Source organism: Centroberyx gerrardi, chromosome 3 (genome assembly GCF_048128805.1).
Source record: "Centroberyx gerrardi isolate f3 chromosome 3, fCenGer3.hap1.cur.20231027, whole genome shotgun sequence".
NCBI lineage: Eukaryota > Metazoa > Chordata > Actinopteri > Beryciformes > Berycidae > Centroberyx > Centroberyx gerrardi.
Genome location: NC_135999.1, coordinates 11482252 through 11502731, shown reverse-complemented (window position 1 = coordinate 11502731; position 20480 = coordinate 11482252). Strand labels below are relative to the sequence as shown.

Genomic DNA, 20480 nt, shown 5'->3' with positions numbered 1-20480 from the left:
ATACATGTTGGTAAACTCCATTTGGAGAGGCTGGTAAGCTGAGTTGAGGTGGTTTTACCCTCCACTACGTCCCTACGCACCTGCAGTGTGCGGGAGTGGAACAGCTGCGGCATGACTGCTCTCCCTGCTCTCTGGTCACATGTAGCACTCTCGCGCGTAAGGTGCGCACCAGAGGTGCCAAAGTGATTTTCTGTTGCCTGCCAACAACGAATTGAAGTGAATCTGACTGAGGATACTTGAGGAATGGCTACTGCACAGTATGGATCCAACACAACGCGAAATTTGACAAACCAGTTCATCCAGCCACCGTGGCGCATCGCGTTGTGGTCGGTGGCCTACAGCACCGTCCTCACCGTGGCGGTTTTTGGGAACTTGATTGTGATTTGGATTATTCTGGCCCATAAGCGGATGAGAACTGTGACGAACTATTTCTTACTAAACTTGGCTTTCGCTGATGTTTCGATGGCAGCTTTCAATACTCTGATTAACTTCATCTACGCGGCTCATGGCGAGTGGTACTTTGGAGAAGCCTACTGCAGGTTTCACAACTTCTTCCCTGTCACTGCTGTGTTTGCCAGCATCTACTCTATGACTGCTATAGCTATTGACAGGTAATGACTGAGAAGGTTTTATTATTATTATTATTAGTATTAGTATTATTGTGATGGAAATATTTATTATTCAATTTGGGACATTTTCGTGATAATTATAGGATGAATTCATTTTACAACAATTTGACTAATAATATTGAATTCAGAAATTCCGAGGAAAAAAAACTGGACCAGCAGTCGGGTCAATTCACTTTTGATAATTTAAGAATAAATTAAAATTTTAATATTTTGATGTGAAGATTGTCTGGATTGTATGAAGGTGAACTGACCTCAATTTACCCAAGTATTTCTGACGTCTGTGTCTTTTCAGAAGATCAAATGCCAAATACATGGCAGTACTGTAAGCACATAAACATGTGATGACCTGAATTACTTGTGATTGTTCCAAACAGAAAAAAAAAAAGTTTCTAAAATGTTGTTTGTTCATTATTATTATCTGTGCTATTACTTTGAATTTTGCCAAGTAAGACGTTCAAAATCAAAACATGAAAACAATGGGAACAAACAAATGCCACTTCCAACACATCCTTTTTGATATGATTTCAATAGCTACAATTTTAAATGAAAGAGTCACCAAGTGTCATGCATGCTGTATACACACAAGAGTAAAGATGTTTGAGCAGTTTTGACTTAAAATGTGCCTTAGTAAGAATTGATCAACAAAGATTAAGCACATGAGTATCTTCACCAATGCCCTCTGATAGAGGCTTTTTACAAGTTTACCAGCATACTGAAAATGCCACTATTTTGAACTTCTGTGTATATATATATATATATATGTATAAATAGATATTCATCAGAAGAATACTATTCAGCCTGTAACCCATTATTCATGGCCAATGGTGAGTGAGTGACAGTAAAACTAATCTAAAATGCCAAATGCAATAATGGACATCCTATGGGATTAACTCCCTTGTTTATTTTTTAGTATTGCATTAAATGCAGTATACTGACACTGCTATGTACTGATGAATGCATTCTAGTTAGCATTCGGGTGATACTAGTATGTCGCCTATTCTGTATGCAGCACTAGCATTAGGTCACCCAAGGTCGCCCATGACTGTTTTGTGACCTCCTTCCCGCAGGTACATGGCCATCATCCATCCTCTGAAGCCGCGTCTGTCGGCGACGGCCACCAAGGTGGTGATAGTGTGTATCTGGAGTCTGGCTGTGGTGCTGGCCTTCCCTCTCTGCTTCTTCTCCACCATCCGCACTCTGCCGCGCAGGACCATCTGCTACGTGGCCTGGCCCCGGATGGCAGACGACCCCTTCATGTGAGTGCACACACACATCCACCATGTACAAATGCCATGCGCGCACACACACACACACACACACACACACACACACACACACACACACACACACACACACACACACATGCACACACCTTATAGAGCTAGTAACAAATCAACAAATTGTCATGGCCAAAATATTGTTTCATACATTTATGTTTTTCTTTGCTTTGTCTGTAGCCAACATGGTGTTCATCACTAACTCCGGATATGCCATTATTCGTCCCCTCTTCATCATGCATGTCATTATTTTGTGTTGAACAGCTTCAGAGGCACCAGTTACAATTGAACAATATATCCTAGGTGGTGATTTGCTCCTCTACTTGTTCAGGTATCATATCATAGTGACAGTCCTGGTCTACCTGCTGCCCTTAGTGGTGATGGGCATCACCTACACCATTGTGGGGGTGACGCTGTGGGGAGGGGAGATCCCAGGGGATTCATCTGATAACTATCATGGACAGCTCCGAGCCAAAAGGAAGGTAAGCGCCACCTTTGTTCAATGCATTTACATATTATACACACAATACTATTGCATTCATTTTGTCTATTTGTGAGAGTGTGTCTGTGTGTGTCTTCCAAGTCTTTGGAAGGGAAGTGCAGAGAAGTATTGGCAGCTAGACAACGTACATATTTAGATAAGGTTTTGCCTCTTACCCATGAATCAACTAAACAAACAGGAGGCGTGGTCACTCCAGGTTTCATGAAAGGACTTTGGTGGTTGGACAACAGACTGGCAGATAAAGTACTACTTAGCTACTCACATAATACTTACATATTTACATAACTAAGTCCTGCTTTTGCTGATATGCTGCTGCTACTGAGCAGAAGTGTGAGGCAGCGAGCAGGGAGACTGCCCATCAACTGGACGACCCAGGTTCAAGCCTCCACCCTGTTGAAGAGTCCTTGAGCAAGACACTGAAGCCTTACCAGCTCTAGGGTTGCTGTTGTGTAGCCGACCCTACCTTCTGTGGAGAGGAGCAAGTAAAAAGAGAATTTAGCTACAGCAATCAAAAAAGTATTGCATTATTAATACATAATTATACCCTCCAAAGATCAGGGAGCACCAATCCTCAACAGCAATAAGGGTCCAAATCTTTAGAAAGACCTCGGCTGACTGGGATTGAAAGTGAGCCAATTAGGCAAGAAACACAGACACCAGTGTAATCAGTTCTGCAATGTTACAACACCATACACCACCGAGTCCATTCCCTCCCTAGCATAGATCAATAAAATGTGTCAGGTGTAGGTGTCAGTCACATTAATTAGGTCAGTGTTAGTGAAGGGAATTCATACGCAGACTGTCAATTTTATGTCTGCAGCACAAGTACCTTTCTAATTCTGCCCTCCCTGTATATTTCCATGTTATGATGCACACCCATATAGATTTTTGCAAGCATAATTTATTGTTCAGTTGCAACTTCAGCCTTGAAGAAGAGAAAAAAACATCCATTTCAGGAATGAAAATGCACTTGACATCAGCCCAGCTACAGAATGTGCTTTGCAACAGTTAGTGCGTGGGGTGGGTTATACAGGGATTAAGGTCATCACAGCTTGCATGACGAACATCTATCAGGCCAGCTGTGGGATTAATGCCAAAGAATACAATTTATTGATAAACACCACAAATACCACAGGTTTACATGTCGGATTATTCAAAGAGACCCCAAAAAAGGTTAGGCTGTGGAAACATTCACTGATAAAGGATGCTGATGTTTTGGTTGGAATAAAAAAACGCTGAATCATCATTATTTTCTAATAAGTGGATCAGGATCTTGTTCTTTATCAGTGACCCTATATCAGTATTTATCCTATAAAGTTGAGTATAGTACAGTTTCCCTCTAAATTTGCATAGGGAATAATTTTCTTCCACCAATGTGGTGCTACACACACACACACACACACACACACACACACACACACACACACACAAACAGAGAGAGAGACAGATGCAGGCTTGCAATTTACAACATTATACTGAGCTTCAAAGAAAAAGTCATCAAATCATCAAAGAACCAACTTGCTGGCTGAGCCTAGAGATAAAAGAGATTCACAAATTCCATTAACACAAACCTGAAAGAAAATGTCAGACTTAATTCAAAGGCCCTCGGAGATAAGCTCCCATCTGGGCTGGAGCTGATAGGAAGTCATTCTCACCTTCTTCTCGCAGGTGAGCTTGTGGTCCTGGTGAAAAAGCAGCCTGCTCCTTGTAACCCCCCACGGGTCGTCATTGTGCTGCGATAATTGATAAGCTCTGGGGTGCTGTCGTCTCTATCCTACCTGAGCCTGCTGCGCCCGGTGTGTCATCATTGACCTTTCCCTCTCTTTGTATGGCTGCCATAGGGGCAGAATGAAGGGGAACTTCATCAGACAACATCCCTTCTACTATAAGCACAATGTGCATATAAAACAGCTGCCAACGCCTAAAGACAAGCTATTAATCATTCCGTCTTCATCATTTATAGTACAGGTGTTATTGTCTGCGGAGTCAATATTGTATTATATTTCACCCCCAGTGGATGTGACTGTCACAAACAATTAAAGGGAATAATGACTTGACTGTCTGTGTGGAGAAAAGGGCAATTACATGGTCAAAACTGATAACTTATTATAAATTCGGTTATAATAATGTCAATATATATATATTTTTTTCTTATTAAAGTTGTATACCTACTTTTGAAACATACTGTATATGAATGGTCCATTCAGCAGCATACACATTTTTGTGTTTGAGAGGTGTTGACCATTACCGGACAAGGTCTAAATATGTAATAAAATAAAGTTACATGTGTTACAAAGACAAAATACATAAAACACAACTGAAATAAACGAAATAAACACAACAAAACCAGAAACAGCAATATCAAATATATTATAACATCTATGTAAGGTCTTCACTTCCATTTCGGTCACATTGTCTTGTCACTCCTAATTATTGCTCTGCAATGCAATCACAGAGGATTACTAAGAAAAAAAAAGTATATACACACACAAACAAACGCACACACACAATAAATCGGATTTCGCTTCATTTGTGTTTCAATCTAACTCCTTTTTTCTTTTGTCTGGCAGGTGGTGAAGATGATGATCATCGTAGTGGTGACCTTTGCCCTCTGCTGGCTGCCCTATCATGTCTACTTCATTGTGACGGGCCTCAACAAGCATCTGAACAGGTGGAAGTACATCCAGCAGGTTTACCTGTCGGTGCTGTGGCTGGCCATGAGCTCCACCATGTACAACCCCATCATCTACTGCTGCCTCAACAGCAGGTGGGCAAAAATACAAGCATACAAGCATGTAGACTACACACACACACACAAACACACACACACACACACACATGTATATAGAGACGACAGCAGCATCTCTCTTGATTAAATGTTGGTAATCTGGGTCCAGGTTCCGCGCCGGCTTCAAGCAGGTTTTCCGCTGGTGTCCGTTTGTGCGGGTGTCGAGCTACGATGAGCTGGAGCTTCGGAACACGCGACTCCGGCCGGGCCGCCAGAGCAGCATGTGCACGCTGTCCCGCGTCGAGACCAGCATCCACAGCAGCGACCGTTACCTCAGCAAAGACAAGAGCACTTGTTCCCGTGAAATCAGGTCAAGGTTGTACTCTGAGCCCAGTAACATGGAGGGTTAATTGTCTGGAGTGGGCACCCTGCGGCACATTGTTTTTCAGCATCATAGATTTTTTTTTTTCTGCACAGCAAATTTGCCAGTGTTAAGTGGATAAGTGTGATTTTTCAGTGACAGTTGTTTTGAGTTGATGAACGCTGATTGGAGTGTTAGTGCTGTGTTAGTTAGAGCTGATATGGCTCTGGGGTGGCTGGTCAAAACTAAAAAAAAAATAAAATAAAATAAAATAAAATTCAAAAGTGTTAAATTAACTCTGATGGGAGTGGACTTGTATAAGCACCGGCATAGTGTTGATTTTTACTCTCTCAGAGCTAAATTACACTGACAATTTTGCTGTGTGTATGATTGAGCTCTAGTTTAATTGAGCATGGGAACAATAAAATGCAAGTGATTTCACGGCATGTACACACACAAACAAGCACACACTCTCTTTCCCTCTCTTTGTCTCTCTCTCAAGCACATCTGCAGGCGAGTAGGGAATGGTAGTAGTGGAGTAGTTTTTTGTCTTCATCAAAATTATTTTGTGATTATATTCCACTGGATTTACTGCATTGAATTAAATTGAGTATTGAGCCTGTTTTACACAAACAGACATTGGAAACATCATCTTGTTATATTACTGTGGTGGATCTCAGATGATCTCTTGTTTTTACATTTTGTGTTTTTTCTTTCATCTCCAGGGGTTTGGTTTTCTGTTCATTAGTTTCTAATAGTAAATTGTTGCCTTTTAATAGTTTCAGTATTTTCAACACAGTGTGCAATATTACATATTTAATGTATTATCCCTACACATAGCTGTTTGAACTGTCATGTGTTTACACTGCCAACTAGTCAAAATGCAGTTAGGCAAGTTTCAATCTTGCAAAATCTTTCAAAAAATTGTTGTTTCAACTATTCGGTGTGAGAATATTGATGAATATAATATATGTGTTTTTTGTAGTAGGTAACAGTAAAGTGTTAAATGTTTATGAGAACGTGTCATGGCACTTACGATTGTTGTACATATATACAGTAGTTATATATGTATGCCTGTTTAAATTTGTTAAAGCCACAATCCTTTTTTTTTTCTTTTCTTTTTGAGTGTCTGAGAGCAGGCACAGTGCGTAACTCTTGCATATAGGTATGAGAAATTATAACAGGCCCACAGTTCAAGGCAGCATGGGCTACAAGTCCTATGAAAGGTATAGTGGCTTATGAAAAATAAGGGGTAAATATGAGTAAATATTGAGTAAATATCTATCTATCTATCTATCTATCTATCTATCTATCTATCTATCTATCTACTCTTAGTTCAAACATTTTGATTCTAATTGTTTGAAAGCTATTGACACTTATATTGTGAACCAAGTTATTATACCACTGAGGTTATTTTAAATTATATATCTACAGTATATTATATTTACTTACACTCTGAGGACAACAGACACATTAACTCTTAACTTGCAATACGATGCTCATATACATTTAGTTGGTGAAGTGTTTTCTGTTTTTGTTGGTCATATGTGTGATCTGTAACACCAGAAATAGCCCACTGAGCTGAGTGGGATTTTTAGTCTCCTGTATGAGACGTGATGTTTTTCAATATATTGTCACAATAAATTAAGCTTCAGTTTCTCAGGATGGTGAAACATGATATGGTTTTAGAGCTACTTTTGAGAAAATAAATATAATGTAATTATGTATATATCAGATAAATCTAAGTAAATGTTATTTACCCATCAGATTTATTTAATATTATGTTTAATACACAATTTAATAAGATAGACTATAGAATATATAATTTGATTAAATATATACTTTATACTTATAACAGAAACACTATATTGCAATAGGCATGTTTAATGCCTTCAGGCCATTACTCAGTGGATTTCATCAACAGTAATTGCAGCAAGAGCAAGATATTAATGCTGTCTATCCAATTTTGATTTCCTAAAATGAATTATCATGGCAGCGGTGTTAAATGAAGTTGGTTGGACGTTACATGTAGCTCATGATAGAACTTGAATTCACAAGTGCTTGTTGTTTAATGGAGTAGGCACGTGCCATTTAAAATGGACTTTTCTGTTGAAGGGTTTGCTGCTTATGTGTGTTGTATTTTTATATATGTGTCCAACAGGGTTGGGGTCAATTCATGAATGAACTCATCAATTCAACTTCAGCTGAGGAATTGGAATTTGAAAAACCTACAGGAAACAGAACTGGATTTGAATTGGAATTTCAGTTGAATTTGATTCAATTAAATTCTGTGAAATTCAAAAAAAATGTTCTTACCACATATCTGAAATTACATGTAGTGTTATATATTATCAATACTGAATATCATAAATATGTATGTAGGTATTTGATGCATAGCATGTAATCGTAATATATACATTATGATTGAATGTATTTGATTTGTTTAACTGTGTTTTATTTGATTCATACTGTTTGATTGATAATGTTTAGCAAGTCAAGACAACCTCTCTTAGAAGTGGAATTTCATGGAATTTGATGGAATTCAATTCCTGTCATCCCAATTCAATTCAAATTCTGTTTCCTTAGAGCCGGGTGCAATTCCAATTCAAACTCCAGGAATTGAATTGGAATTTATGCATTCTCAATTCAATTCATGAAAGGCCCCAACCCTGGTCTCCAAGTATGATTTTTGTATATAGTAATTGTAAATGTGTATTACAATATTTGTACAATTGTGTACAGACACACACACACACACACACCCACACACACCCACACACACACACACACACACACACACATACACACACACACACGCCTACACACACATTCACATTGTGCAAGTAAAGAAATGGTATACTATTGTTGCAGTATGTTTGTATTTTACCATTGTATTATGATCTGAAATTACTATAAAAGCTTTTGTTGTCTGTACAACAAACCATTTTGTTGCATGCTATTTTGATTCTGTGCGGTCATAATCCAGAGCTTTGAGTAATCACAAAAATCATGCTGCCACACACACACACACACACACACACACACACACACATAACTAGTGGATGAGAGTATCTGATCCACTAGTTATGAAAGGGAATTTTGTGGTCTCCACTACATAGGATGTACTACATTTGTAAAATGATTCATATGAAATATAGTTGGAATGTTTTGTAACTATTGTTATACAGGCCTGTTGATCTAAGGCTTGGACCTCATATAGTGTGACAATCCTCCAAAGCTCACATCCTTCGCCGTGCTGCTCCGGACTGCAGTCATGTTAACCTCTGTAAGCCTTAAATTACTGTATACAGTCGAGAAGAAACACAGCAGCTATGAAGAATCTAATCTAATCTAATCTAATCTAATCTAATCTAATATAATATAATCTAACATGATAATATAATATCCTTTTATTACACCCTCTATCATTTATAGGCATCAGCCTGCTCTCAATCAATTCACAGCACTGTTTACAAACTGCTGTAACTGCAGTCATCACATGAAAAGATGCTCACAGGTACAGTAAGTCCTGGAATTAATGTATGTAATGTAGAAGAAGGGGCAGTCCAATCAGTTTATGTATGTATTTATTTCATTTTACATTCTTCATGCCTTTACCCTGTTATGAAAATTTGGAAATATTGAGTAAATAATGTCATGGTGTATATCAGCGTGTTTTTTTTGCTTTTTAATTACAGTTACCTCTGACAGCCGTCCAAGATTCTTATTATTTATGCTCAGCAGGTAAACAAAAAAAGCGATAAAGCCATAAGCACCGACACAATACTGCCCAGCCATTGGGTAGAGGAGTCAGTTGGGGACCTAGACAAAGAGAAACAGAGAGTGAGAGATTAATATATTATTGCATAGGTACTATTGTAATATTACAATATCTAAAAAAATATATATTTTTCACTTCTTGAGCTTGGAATTATAAATTTCCATCTGGGTGGAGTGCAGTTCTTAGATACTGAGCTTCAAAAATTTGACAAACCATCTGGCAAAACTGTTATGTACTTATATTTTTAAATATTTAACCCCAAAAGGTTCTTTAAAGCATAAAGTAACATTCAAAGATCACTCAATTTTGACAAAGAAGTCAGACAGAACCTCATAATTCCAAGCTCACGGTTTGTTAATTATTATGTGATTGATAATATTGAATTTTGATAAAAGACCAGTAGCCTAAGTCTCACCGAGGAAACAAGTAACAGCGGTCGGTGGTGCTCTGTTTTGCAGATTTCAAAACGATCTCAGTGTACTCATAGTCATCAGAAATCTCTTTTATTTCCACCACCGTGAACACTTCAGACGGGGACAAGAGCAGCTCAATGTCCCCTTCTTGGCTGCATGTGTTTTCCTCCACGTTGAGAACGGAGCAAGAGGTGATATTGAAAAAGACCCCCCCCCCTAAATCGGGATCTTCCTTCAGCTCCGAATAGTCCGCATGAACTGAGGTGAACCTGCCAAATCTCACCTCTGAGCCGTTTTGTGCTGTATATTTTTTCCCTGAGACACGATACACAGTCTGACACTTCTTTTTCGACAGCCTCAAGGCGTCTATCAGCAGAAAGTGAAGAGACTTGAAGTGGAAGTTGCTGTAGACGCTAGCATTCCCGCCCAGAGTTTCCACCTCACTGTTAAAGGTCTTTCTGAATTCTTTGCCCCCATATGCGTACGCCAACAGTGCAGCAGTGTGTTCCGCCACTCCTCCAGGGATCAGCGTTGAACACTGGTTATTTGCACTCCACGCTGTCTTTAATTCTGCACTGTAGCCTAGTTCTTCACTCAGCAGACCTGATGTAACCTTCTGCAGCATCTGGTCCCGGCATCTGAGGTACAGGTCATCCACAGCATCCGGGGCCATGTCCAGCTGTTTTGCAGCCCCTACAGTCACCTGTAATTGATTGTGGAATTCAAAATATGTTTTGCAGAGACGGGAATATGTTTTTTGGCTGTGTCAAAGCAATTTTTGAACTTCAATTTGTAAGAGAAATGAAACTTACCCCCCAATAAAGAGCTGCGAAAACAGTAACAGCAAGGACCCTTTCTCTTTTGTCCCACATTTTGCAAGGGCTGCTGTCCTCTTCTTATCTGCAGAGACCATTGACGGAGATAAAAGGAAAATCGTGTGAAGTTCCATTAAGGCTAATAATGAAAAGTTCCATGACACTATTTGAATGGATGAAATGATCATACACATCCAGCTAGTTCGTTTAGATAAACCCTCAATCTACTATTATCAGTTTTATTCCTTGACATACGGCAGCCCCCCCACGAACCCTACATATATAAAAATACTAAAACACTAAAAGAAGACTCAATACAAGCCTGTAGATAAGGTTGAGATTCAGGCACATACCTTTAGCAAGAAGTATTAATCTCTTGTAGCAAATCAAAAAATGTGGGGAAAGCTGAAGCTACAGCAAGTCCATACACGCCTGATTTCAGGAGTGTTTTTCTGCTATCACTCCCTCTAACATACCGACTATGTGAAGGCAAATTATATCTCCACCCAGCAACTCCTTTTCCTTCCCGTGGAAGGAAATAGCATTTGGAGCCATGGGGACTTATGTTTTTTGTTCTGCTGGAGCTACTGGAGTTAGTAAGCTCTCACTGAAAAAGTGATTTGTTGATGATGTTTTTAGGACCAAACTAAAACCACATAGTCTAGCCCAGTGTTTGATAAATCAATCCCAATCCCCCTGTTTAACTCAAATGTTATCCCCAAAGTAGAGCTAATTTGCCTTTTTGTACAATAAAAGTTAGAATTTATGCAGAAACAGGAACTACTGAGAAGAAAGGTCCAGTGAAGCCTCAGTCAATGTCAACCTCAATGCACTTAGAGCACTTTTGACACTTCTATTTGTACCCAAACTTAGAATCACATTCAATGCTGAGAGAAGTGCACAATACTTCACTTTATGTAAAAGTAGAAATGCCCTAATATTCTACTTAGATAAAAGTATTGAAGTATTTGTATTTGTGAAAGTATATGCTTAATATAATTTCCTTGTTTAAGGGATGGGAAGCTTTCCATTTTCACTCCATCAAACATTGTAGAGGAAGCTGAAGGCATCAGTGGTTCTAGTTAGGATTTCCCTGGATTTTCAGAAGAACCTGTCAAAACACAAATGTACATTGTAGAGGGGTGAAAAATAGCTTATTTTCTTAAGAATAGAATAGAATAGGATAGAATAGAATAGGATAGAATAGAATAGAATAGAATAGAATAGAATAGAAATAGAACTACAGTGCTTGCGTAAAAATATTTTGTCACCACCCCTTATTAGAATAGGTATTTGTGGTTACTTTTCTTCACCAAACAGAAAGGGTGAAATTTAAGATTTATTGAAATTACTTGTTTTCTGAGCTGTCCTTACTTGGGATTTTGAAGTCCAAGTCTTCAGTCTTTCAGATGGTTTCTTATAGTTGAGTCTCTGTAGAGGATTCTTTAACTTAAAGTCTTTCACTGTATTGATCTTCCCTATCTATCTTTGAGATCGGTGCATGATGAGGGTGTCTCTGCAGCTCGTGTCTTCCAGCTCTACTCCTAAGTTTTTATGACAAAATGCTTCAAGCTAAAAGCTCATCACACCAGATCCTAGTTAATATAGGGCAGTGATTCTCAACTTTTTTCATATCAAGGACCCCAAATGTAGTACACATTAGAGCCACGGACCCCATTTGATGAGATTTTGTCTCTCGGACCCAAATCTGAGAATATTTTTATTGTTAGATATGATTTTTCCCAGAATTCCATGACTATCTGTATTGTAGGTAGAGAGAAAACAGTCATTCTTCTACATTCTCTAATTGTGTTAACTTCTTGTAAATGAACAACAACAATTCCTCAATTTGCTGGGGACCCCCTGGAACTCCTTCAAGGACCCCTGGTGGTCCCCAGACCCCATGTTGAGAACCATTGATATAGGGTATGAGGCTCACATACAGCCAATCACATAAATACTGGTACACACTGAAGTGAAGTTGGTCAATTTTTAATTCTTTCAACGTGGTTTTACATGGATGCCAACAAAGATCTATGACCAGAAGCTACAGTCTGTTTTGTTTTTGCCTCAGTTGCATCTTAATTCCATATTCCACTGTTGAGTAAAAAGAAATAAAATAAAACAAAATATCTTAAGGTACAGATGCTTATGCTATTGACTGTACGTCTTGTTTACTTGGTTGCTATTCACTAAACTCCCTAGAGACGGGGCGTGTGATTACAATTCCTCTTCTGTCTCGTTCCACCTCCCGCCCTCTCTCGCTTCCTGCAGAGCATTATGCAGTTGGTTCAGTAAGAGCTCAAATTTACAGTATTGACTCTGATAACAGCTACTTTTAATCCACAACTGTTCAGTCTGGCAGGGGCCAGGAGCAGGAGGAGTAGTGTAGGATTGCCACAAGTGCCAGGCTGCGGCACAGTGTAGGACTGAATGAGGCGTTCGGACGTAATACGAGAATCCAGACAGTTATGTTCAGGGTCACACTTTACAAGAGCATTGAGCGTTGGGAATAGAGGCATGCCTATCTGGTATACGTCAAGGTGAGCACTATGTAAATTCTGCCATGGTGTTCAGGTGACATGGTTTTATGGGGAATCAGCTTGAGCAAGTAAACATATGGCAGGAAAACTTCTCACCACTGCACATCACATTCTATGATTATTATGGTGAACAGGAACAGGACAGGGCTGTGATCCAGAGTAACCCGGCGGCCACAATGTCTATGGTTGCAGTCAGGCTTCATTGGCTTTTGTTTTAGTCCTGTTTATTATGCTGGCTCTCCAGAGGCTGATAGTAAAGGTTTTCATTGGGGACCAGAAACAGAAAGTTTTATTGAATCAGTCATGGAAGGTGTAGTGGTGTGAGAAGCTGCTGCTGTCCCGTACCAGGCTCCCATTTACTGCCTTCCTCTCCTTACATTCCTGACCAGTTACTCAGCTCTCTTTCCAGCACACTCCCAGTATGATTGTCTGTAACATCCTGCCAATGCAGCTAACATGCTGGCCATCAAACTAAAACCCAGACATGTTATTGGATTGTTTGGCATAATATTGTACAAATCACTTTCATTGTAGGCTGTTTAGTTCATGGTTAGTGCATGAAGAGTTTCATTCCAGCTTGAGATAGGCATGCTGAGCAATAAGAGAAGAAAATAAATGTGATTACTTAATTCAAATGTACATGGGCTACATGCCATACAAATAGACAAAATCATCTAAAGGCTAAATAATCTCTTCTCATTCACTCCATCTAGGGCTCTATCACGTTCATTCTTTTCATTTGTTAGTCTTTTGCTTTCAGTCTCACTCACAGCCTATGATCTGAAATGTAGAGCGACTCTCAGCTATAAACTACAGTTCCCAAAATGCCATGAATGTCTTGACAACAGGTAGTTGCGCGACTTGTGTCAAGTTTACGGCATTAACAGGAATAACACTTCCGGCAACGCGATTTTATCTTCAAAATAAAAGGAAAATTGTCATTTGAAGAAAATAAATAAAGGAAGTCATGGAGTGTATAGAACAAAAAACAAACAACAACAAAAAAACAACACAAACAACAAACAAAACAAAACAAATGAAAATGGAGTGAAAATACAGCTGTAAAATGATTCAAAGGAGACTATATGGTCTTATGGTCAATAAAAGTATTTTCTGATCAAATAGGAACAACTTTAAGACCAACTTTCAGATAAGATTCTGATTCCTGTGAGGAAATTGGCCCATTGCATCAACAAATAGTAACAATAGGATACAGCAAAGAAAAATATTATTTAAATAATAATATAGCAAAAGAGGATAAAAACAATGGAACATTTCATCACAAGAACATGTTAAATAGAAATGTAGGATTGAACATATGAAAAGGTATGATTACCAGAGCTAAATAGCAGCAATAATAGCAGTAGCACTTGTTGAAACAAAGAACAAAATGAGTAAAAAATATGTATGATCTGAGAATACACCAAAAATATCAACCATGTGCAGTATGAAATAAGTGGAAAATTATATAAAAAATATCATATATATCCAATATGTAACAAATGAGAGGAAAATGAGAACATGAAGAAATCTGTGAAATCTGTGAAATTACAGCACATATGGAGAATGTACAAAAATTTGCTCTTATTGTGCAGTACTAGCTGTCCACCTTATCAAAAATATATATACAGAAAAATGACAATGTGCAAAGCGCATTTGCATTGTTCTTAATAAGGATCATACATCTAAAAAAAAAAAAAAGAGAAAAACTGATTAATGACTCAAGCACAAAACATGTACAAGATTGCCTAATGTAAAAGGATGGCTACCACCTTAAAAAAGTTTAAAGTGGCTATATAATTTGACATCTAGTATATAATTTTATAATAGATCATATAGGCTTAGCAAATAGGAATTGTGATGCTACTAGATATAGATTAGGTTACATTTTGTGTGATAGTAGCTGTCTGATATGTGTTTGGTGTTTCAGTCATTGTTACTATAGTTTTATCAGTCCTATAAATAAAAAACAAAACAAAAAAATATATATATATATTTTCATTTACTGCCATTTGCTACATGCATATATTCTTTCCTCTCACTTGGTACCCTGTATTACTCTAAAAACCTTGCAACATTTGTCATTTGCAACATTCGGCTTTTATTTTGGAAATAATACCCGGAAGTCTTATTATTGCTAGCTTGACACTAATACAGACCGCTGCCTGCACTTTTGAAGTTCCCTCCAGTTTTGTGTTGTTAGCCTACACGATGCTATGCTGTATGTCAGTCAGACCCAAGCAGTGACACGGGCTGTTGGTTTACATACAGACAGCAGACCGGACACGGCAGTCTCGGTCAAAGACGCGCGAAACGGGGTCCTGAGACTGCAGTTTAGTTTATCTGTGTCGTAACGTTACTTGTGTTGTAAACCGCTTGCAACGATTTTAAGCTCTTGAAATTGAGTGAGTAACTTTAATAATAGCTACGGTAACTGGATTATTTGGCTTTGATCCTAAGTGTTAATTGGGTCAGAGCTGTTAAATTGCCTATATTTTAGACAGTTTTACCTTTGAAACTAACGGACACTGTATACGATCTAGCTACTATTGCTGCCTAAATTAGCATTGACACGCAAGTTTTATGAACAAGCCGTCTTCAATACATAACACTAGGGCTACACTTAATCAGGCACTGTCAGTTATTTTACCTTTTATCCACATATGCTTTTGTAACATAACAGAATTTCAGGAGCATTCACCAGGCATTACAGGAAGTTATTTCAGCAACACAGCTTTTTTTTTTTTTCGTAAATGTGATCAGTCAGCAACATAAATAGGCTACACCCCCTTTGATAGCTCAGTTGGTAGAGTGGAGGACTGCAGAGGCAACAAGTTGAAATCTTTAGGTCAGAGCCTTGAAGGGTGACATTTAGGGCAGCAGGGTGAGGCAGTGCGCAGGGAGACTCCCCCAGGTTTACGCTGCTCAAGTGCCCTTGAGCAAGACACTGAATCCCTACTAGCTACTAGTGCTACTTTGCAGCTGACCCTGACCTCTGACCTCCCTGTGGAGGTGGGATGAATTAAGTATCACACTGAGTGGGTTAGTAAGCAGCTGAGGATGAGGAAGTGGGGGGACCGACTGAAGCAGGTGGAGCAGCTGGCCCAGTCGTTCCAGCAGAGTCCTCTGGCCGCACGCTACAAACCCCGACTGTGGCCATGCCAGCCCTCCTCCGTCTGGAAGCTCTTCCCCCGTCAGAGTATGGCTATCAGCTTCGCTCAGAGTTGCAAAGAGGTACACGAGGCTTTGTTGATGCTGGTCTATCTCATCAGTGTGTACCGCAGACTTTCCTTCATCCTGTGTGTGAAGAAATGTGCTGACGTTTGTGCCATTCATTTCCTAGCCTGTGCATGTTTTTGCGCTTGAAAAAGAAAAGGCTGCCAAGGGTCAAAGGATCTATTTGGTCACCAGTTACAGTGAGCTGTGGCATTACTACAGGTATGTTTTAGGGCTGCCGTGCATAATTAGGAGCGTCTGCTTTTGTGTTTTGGAAAAATGGTGATGATGATGGTGATCTGACCCTTGTTTCCTCAGGACTTACCCACATTCCTTGATGCATTGCTATGAGGTGATTCCAGAGGGGGCTGTGTGTAAGCTTTATTTTGACTTGGAGTTTCACAGGCCCTCCAACAAAGGACTGGATGGGAAAACAATGGTGTCCTCTCTTATCCAGGTAGGCTACATATTTGCAACATCATTCACAACATGTGTACTTTGTACTTGCACTATAAGAGGAATTTGAATGGGCCCAACAATGTAAAGAATCCCTTGAAATGTAGTAATATTGGTGAAAATGACTCAGAAGGGTAAGGGTAAATAAGCATGTTATGAACAATCATCAACTGTTTTCCATTGTTTATTCACTCTTATAACCTTTATCAACACAGTCACACAGACAAATTAGAAAAAAATTAATTTGCAGGGTTGGAGCAATATGGCAGATTTGGAAAAAAATGTTGATGTTGCTCTGATATTAAGGCACTTATATGACTTAATGTGAATTGGTAAATAAATACACCAGATTTCGTCTAAACACTCATGTTGTTTTGATAGGTCACTGGGAATTAGTGCTGCATTTTCTGTAGCATGTAATTTTAGTATACTGATAAGTTATCATGTTTGCCCTTTTAGACCTATAACATGGTTGGGTAGACAGAGATCAGTTATAGCTTGCACCCATATGCATGAAAGGCAAGCTCCGCCCCGACTTCATCCTATAGTTAGAATTGTAAAAACTGCAAAACAAAGATATACATTGACTTTTCATTTGTCTCTGTGTTGTGTCTTGTCAGTATGTTTGTGAAAAGCTGATGGGCGTTTATGGGATTAAATGCTCTGCAAAGAATGTCCTGAATCTGGACTCCAGCACAGAAGAGAAGTTCAGTCGCCATCTTATCTTCATTCTACCAGATGCAACTTTCAAAGACAACATACATGTTGGTATGGTATGCATTGTATAGAACAGTGATTCTCAACCTTTTTCATATCATCACCCCTGATTTAGTACACAGACCCTCATTTGATGAGATTTTGTCTCTGGGACCCAAATCTGAGAATATTTTTATTGTTAATATGATTTTGTCCAGAATTCCATAACTGTCAGTATTGTAGGTAGAGAGATAACAGTGAAACTAGGATCAAATTAGTCATTCTTCTACATTCTCTAATTGTGTTAACTTCTTGTAAATGAAATAATGGTGAAGTTTAACAATTCATCAATTTGCTGGAGACCCCCTGGAACTCCCTCAAGGACCCCTGGTGGTCCCCATGTTGAAAACCAGTGGTATAGAAGATAATATTACAAAACACTTTTCATGTTTAAAACATGAAAGCAGCTTTTTGATTAATTGAATTACTGTTTAAGAAACTGTTGATGTTGAACTTTATTATTTTAATTTCATATGTGATTTAATCAGATATTCTCCCTGCCCTTTCCTTTAGGTAGATTTATCCATGCAATTCTACAGCCAGTTCTGAGCTCACCCAGAAGGGGAAGTCACATGGATGCTGACGTTGACTCAGCGGCAGAGGACAGTGGAAAGCGGTTCGTTCTTCAGCGTTGTAAAACTAAATTGTCTTACCGTTGTCTTACAGTCATCGCTCTATATGACTTTTCTCTCTGATGTACTGACAGCAGAACACATGCTATTCCCATGGAGAGGCCAGCAGAGGAAGGTGGGACGGCTGACAACCTGCAGGCCAAGAGGCGGAGGCAGGAAGAGAGAGACCTTAGCTTCCTTTTGGTGAAAAACAAGGAGGGGCAGGAATCTCTCTTTGTTGATCTTGGTAAGAGAAGCCTTCAACTTTTGTCAGTCTTTTGGTTAATTCTTTCCTTCACTGCTTTCAGCTCCCCTTTTATGCATTGTTGTATGTGTAAACCTTGCCAGGATGTACTCGTGGATTTTTTATTACATTGGTTACAATTTACAAAACCAGGTGTCTACACCAAGAACAGAAATTTCCGCCTTTACAAGTCCTCAAAACTGGGAAAGAATGCTGCATTCACTGTGGCGGAGGACAACAAATTCATCGCCAAACCTGAGAGGAGCATCTCCACAGAGGAAAGCCTATTCTTGGCTTCTTTAATCTGTAACGTGAGGTACAACGATCACACTCACCCAGTTTTATATGTACTGTTACCATTATCTTTATCAAGCCACTGCATTAGATATTATTCCTTTATATCACCAGTTTCACGGGTCAGAGAATTCTCACGTGGGACGTCCCGGACACAAGTGAATGTAAAACCACAACGCCTCATTGTCAGCAAGGATCAACAGCAACTCCAGGTAACTGAATTAAGAACAGAGGCTTCTCTCTATGGTTTACATGCACACTCATATTGCATGTAATTAATTTTAGAAGTATAGAATGTTATCAATATTATTATTACCTTGATATTTTTCAACATCAACATTTTGGCTTTATGTAAGTGATATCTTTTCATATCCCATATTGACAGGCTCATTGGGTGGCTACCTGTCGTCTCCTCACCAAGAAGTGGACAACTTTGTACTAACTGTGGTTACAAAGGACGGGGTTCAAGGAAGTAAGTGCTTGGATATCACAGGCTATGATCTCGCAAAGGATGTGTCATGTTCAACACATTTGTGCATCTAGTTAAGGATAACACCCATTTCTGATCACAATATATCTTGTGTCTGATATGTTGCTATTAACATAGTGTATTTAAAAGTGTATGTTTTCCCAAATTAGATGTACAGATAAGTTGTAAATAACCCATCATTTTTAAGGGTGTACTATCCAAAGACTGATTTTAACAGTGTATGTCAGGACAGTCAAGGCCTCTTATGTTTACCTCAACAGGCATAAGACGATGGAACTACTTTGTCTCCGAACAACTGCTCGTCTACGACATCGCGAAATACCGCTGGTGTGAAAATGTGGGCAGGTTCCATAAAAGCAACAACATCATGTATGTGTTATTCATGTCCTATAAGCCGTCTTGGAGTTGGAGGTCGACTTGGAGGCTCCATCCTTTAATTTGATGAGTCATTCTCCTCTGCAGGATTCTTGTGGATCTTAAAGAAGAAGTCTGGTACCAGAAGTGTCACGATCCTGCTTGCAAGAGCTTCAGATCCTCAAGTACGCAATGGCTACAAGGGGTGCCATACTGCTTTGCATTTTCAAACATATTAAAGTACACTCTGTGTGTATGGTGGTAATATTACTGGACTGAACTAAATATTTCTCCGGTCCCACCAGGTTACCCACTGCCACAGGAGATCTGTGTCAGCTACCTCATGACAATGGTTAGTTCACTTCCTTTCCACTAGTGTCCTGACTGGCTGCTCTGGAGATTAGATGGGAGCAAAAGTCAACTGAAAAATTATTTAATCAATTTGCCAGGAATCTTACCTATCTTTTATTACGCTCAAATAAAGGTGTGGCCTTTTGCACGTCATGAAATAATGAGTCTTTGTGTTTGCTGACAGGACGAGGAGGACCAGGCGTATTTAATGGATGATGCTGGTAACATTGAGCTCAGCCAGGCACCAAACCAAGCCGCACAGAGCACAGACCCGCCAGAGGAAGAGGCAGCTGGAGCCTGGGGAGACGGACAGGACGATCAGGCCTATTTAGAGGCTCTGGAGGACGTTGAAAGAAGCACAGAGGAGATCTCAGATCAGCTTCTGCTCCAATGCATGGCAGATTTTGATTCCCATTAGAGGGAGAATTTCAATGTTAATTTTCATTGGTGGGGCAGTATCAAAGGTGGTTGATTTATTAATGCACTTTATGGACAAATTATAACAAAAAGAAAATGTTGTTTTTTTTGTAACCGATAGAGAACAAAATGATGTATTTATGGAATTTATTAATAAAAGAACAAGTTTTCCTGAATGCCCTTTTAGTAATCCATCAAAATGTGATGCCCATTATCAAAGACAAAACCAAACAGCAGTTTTG

The 20480-nt window shown here is 39.2% G+C and overlaps 3 protein-coding genes across 4 annotated transcripts; 2 read left to right on the top strand and 1 right to left on the bottom strand.

Annotated features, from left to right (window-relative positions):
* The first annotated feature begins 243 nt into the window (after window positions 1-243).
* tacr3l (tachykinin receptor 3-like) lies at window positions 244-5546 on the top strand. Its single transcript, XM_078282747.1, has 5 exons — window positions 244-611; window positions 1697-1885; window positions 2238-2388; window positions 4979-5175; window positions 5306-5546. The coding sequence occupies exons 1-5, from the start codon at window positions 244-246 to the stop codon at window positions 5544-5546; spliced, it is 1146 nt and encodes a 381-aa protein (XP_078138873.1).
* A 3521-nt stretch (window positions 5547-9067) lies between these two features.
* On the bottom strand, window positions 9068-10975 carry LOC139908865 (ecto-ADP-ribosyltransferase 5). Its single transcript, XM_071895711.2, has 4 exons — window positions 10860-10975; window positions 10504-10591; window positions 9694-10394; window positions 9068-9319 (listed from the first exon to the last, which is right to left on the bottom strand). The coding sequence occupies exons 2-4, from the start codon at window positions 10561-10563 to the stop codon at window positions 9235-9237; spliced, it is 846 nt and encodes a 281-aa protein (XP_071751812.2). The 5' UTR covers window positions 10564-10591; window positions 10860-10975; the 3' UTR covers window positions 9068-9234.
* A 4416-nt stretch (window positions 10976-15391) lies between these two features.
* primpol (primase and polymerase (DNA-directed)) lies at window positions 15392-20264 on the top strand. Of its 2 annotated transcripts, none has more exons than XM_071895722.2 (13): window positions 15392-16283; window positions 16393-16487; window positions 16584-16722; window positions 17342-17489; window positions 17991-18093; window positions 18184-18335; window positions 18486-18648; window positions 18741-18838; window positions 19012-19098; window positions 19377-19485; window positions 19579-19655; window positions 19776-19822; window positions 20006-20264. In XM_071895722.2, the coding sequence occupies exons 1-13, from the start codon at window positions 16110-16112 to the stop codon at window positions 20237-20239; spliced, it is 1626 nt and encodes a 541-aa protein (XP_071751823.2). In that variant the 5' UTR covers window positions 15392-16109; the 3' UTR covers window positions 20240-20264. The 2 variants fall into 2 exon arrangements, with proteins under 2 accessions (XP_071751823.2, XP_078146478.1); XM_078290352.1 differs by having other exon boundaries at window positions 15393-16283; window positions 18187-18335.
* The last annotated feature ends 216 nt before the right edge of the window (window positions 20265-20480 follow it).

Coding starts and splice junctions, on each gene's coding strand:
- tacr3l (XM_078282747.1), top strand. CDS start 244: ATGGCTACTGCACAGTATGGATCCAACACAACGCGAAATTTGACAAAC. Junction 612..1,696: donor ACTGCTATAGCTATTGACAG/GTAATGACTGAG, acceptor TCCTTCCCGCAG/GTACATGGCCATCATCCATC. Junction 2,389..4,978: donor AGCTCCGAGCCAAAAGGAAG/GTAAGCGCCACC, acceptor TTTGTCTGGCAG/GTGGTGAAGATGATGATCAT.
- LOC139908865 (XM_071895711.2), bottom strand. CDS start 10,563: ATGTGGGACAAAAGAGAAAGGGTCCTTGCTGTTACTGTTTTCGCAGCT. Junction 10,395..10,503: donor TCGCAGCTCTTTATTGGGGG/GTAAGTTTCATT, acceptor AATCAATTACAG/GTGACTGTAGGGGCTGCAAA. Junction 9,320..9,693: donor CGCTGTTACTTGTTTCCTCG/GTGAGACTTAGG, acceptor CTCTTTGTCTAG/GTCCCCAACTGACTCCTCTA.
- primpol (XM_071895722.2), top strand. CDS start 16,110: ATGAGGAAGTGGGGGGACCGACTGAAGCAGGTGGAGCAGCTGGCCCAG. Junction 18,336..18,485: donor ATCTCTCTTTGTTGATCTTG/GTAAGAGAAGCC, acceptor TTACAAAACCAG/GTGTCTACACCAAGAACAGA. Junction 19,823..20,005: donor TCAGCTACCTCATGACAATG/GTTAGTTCACTT, acceptor GTTTGCTGACAG/GACGAGGAGGACCAGGCGTA.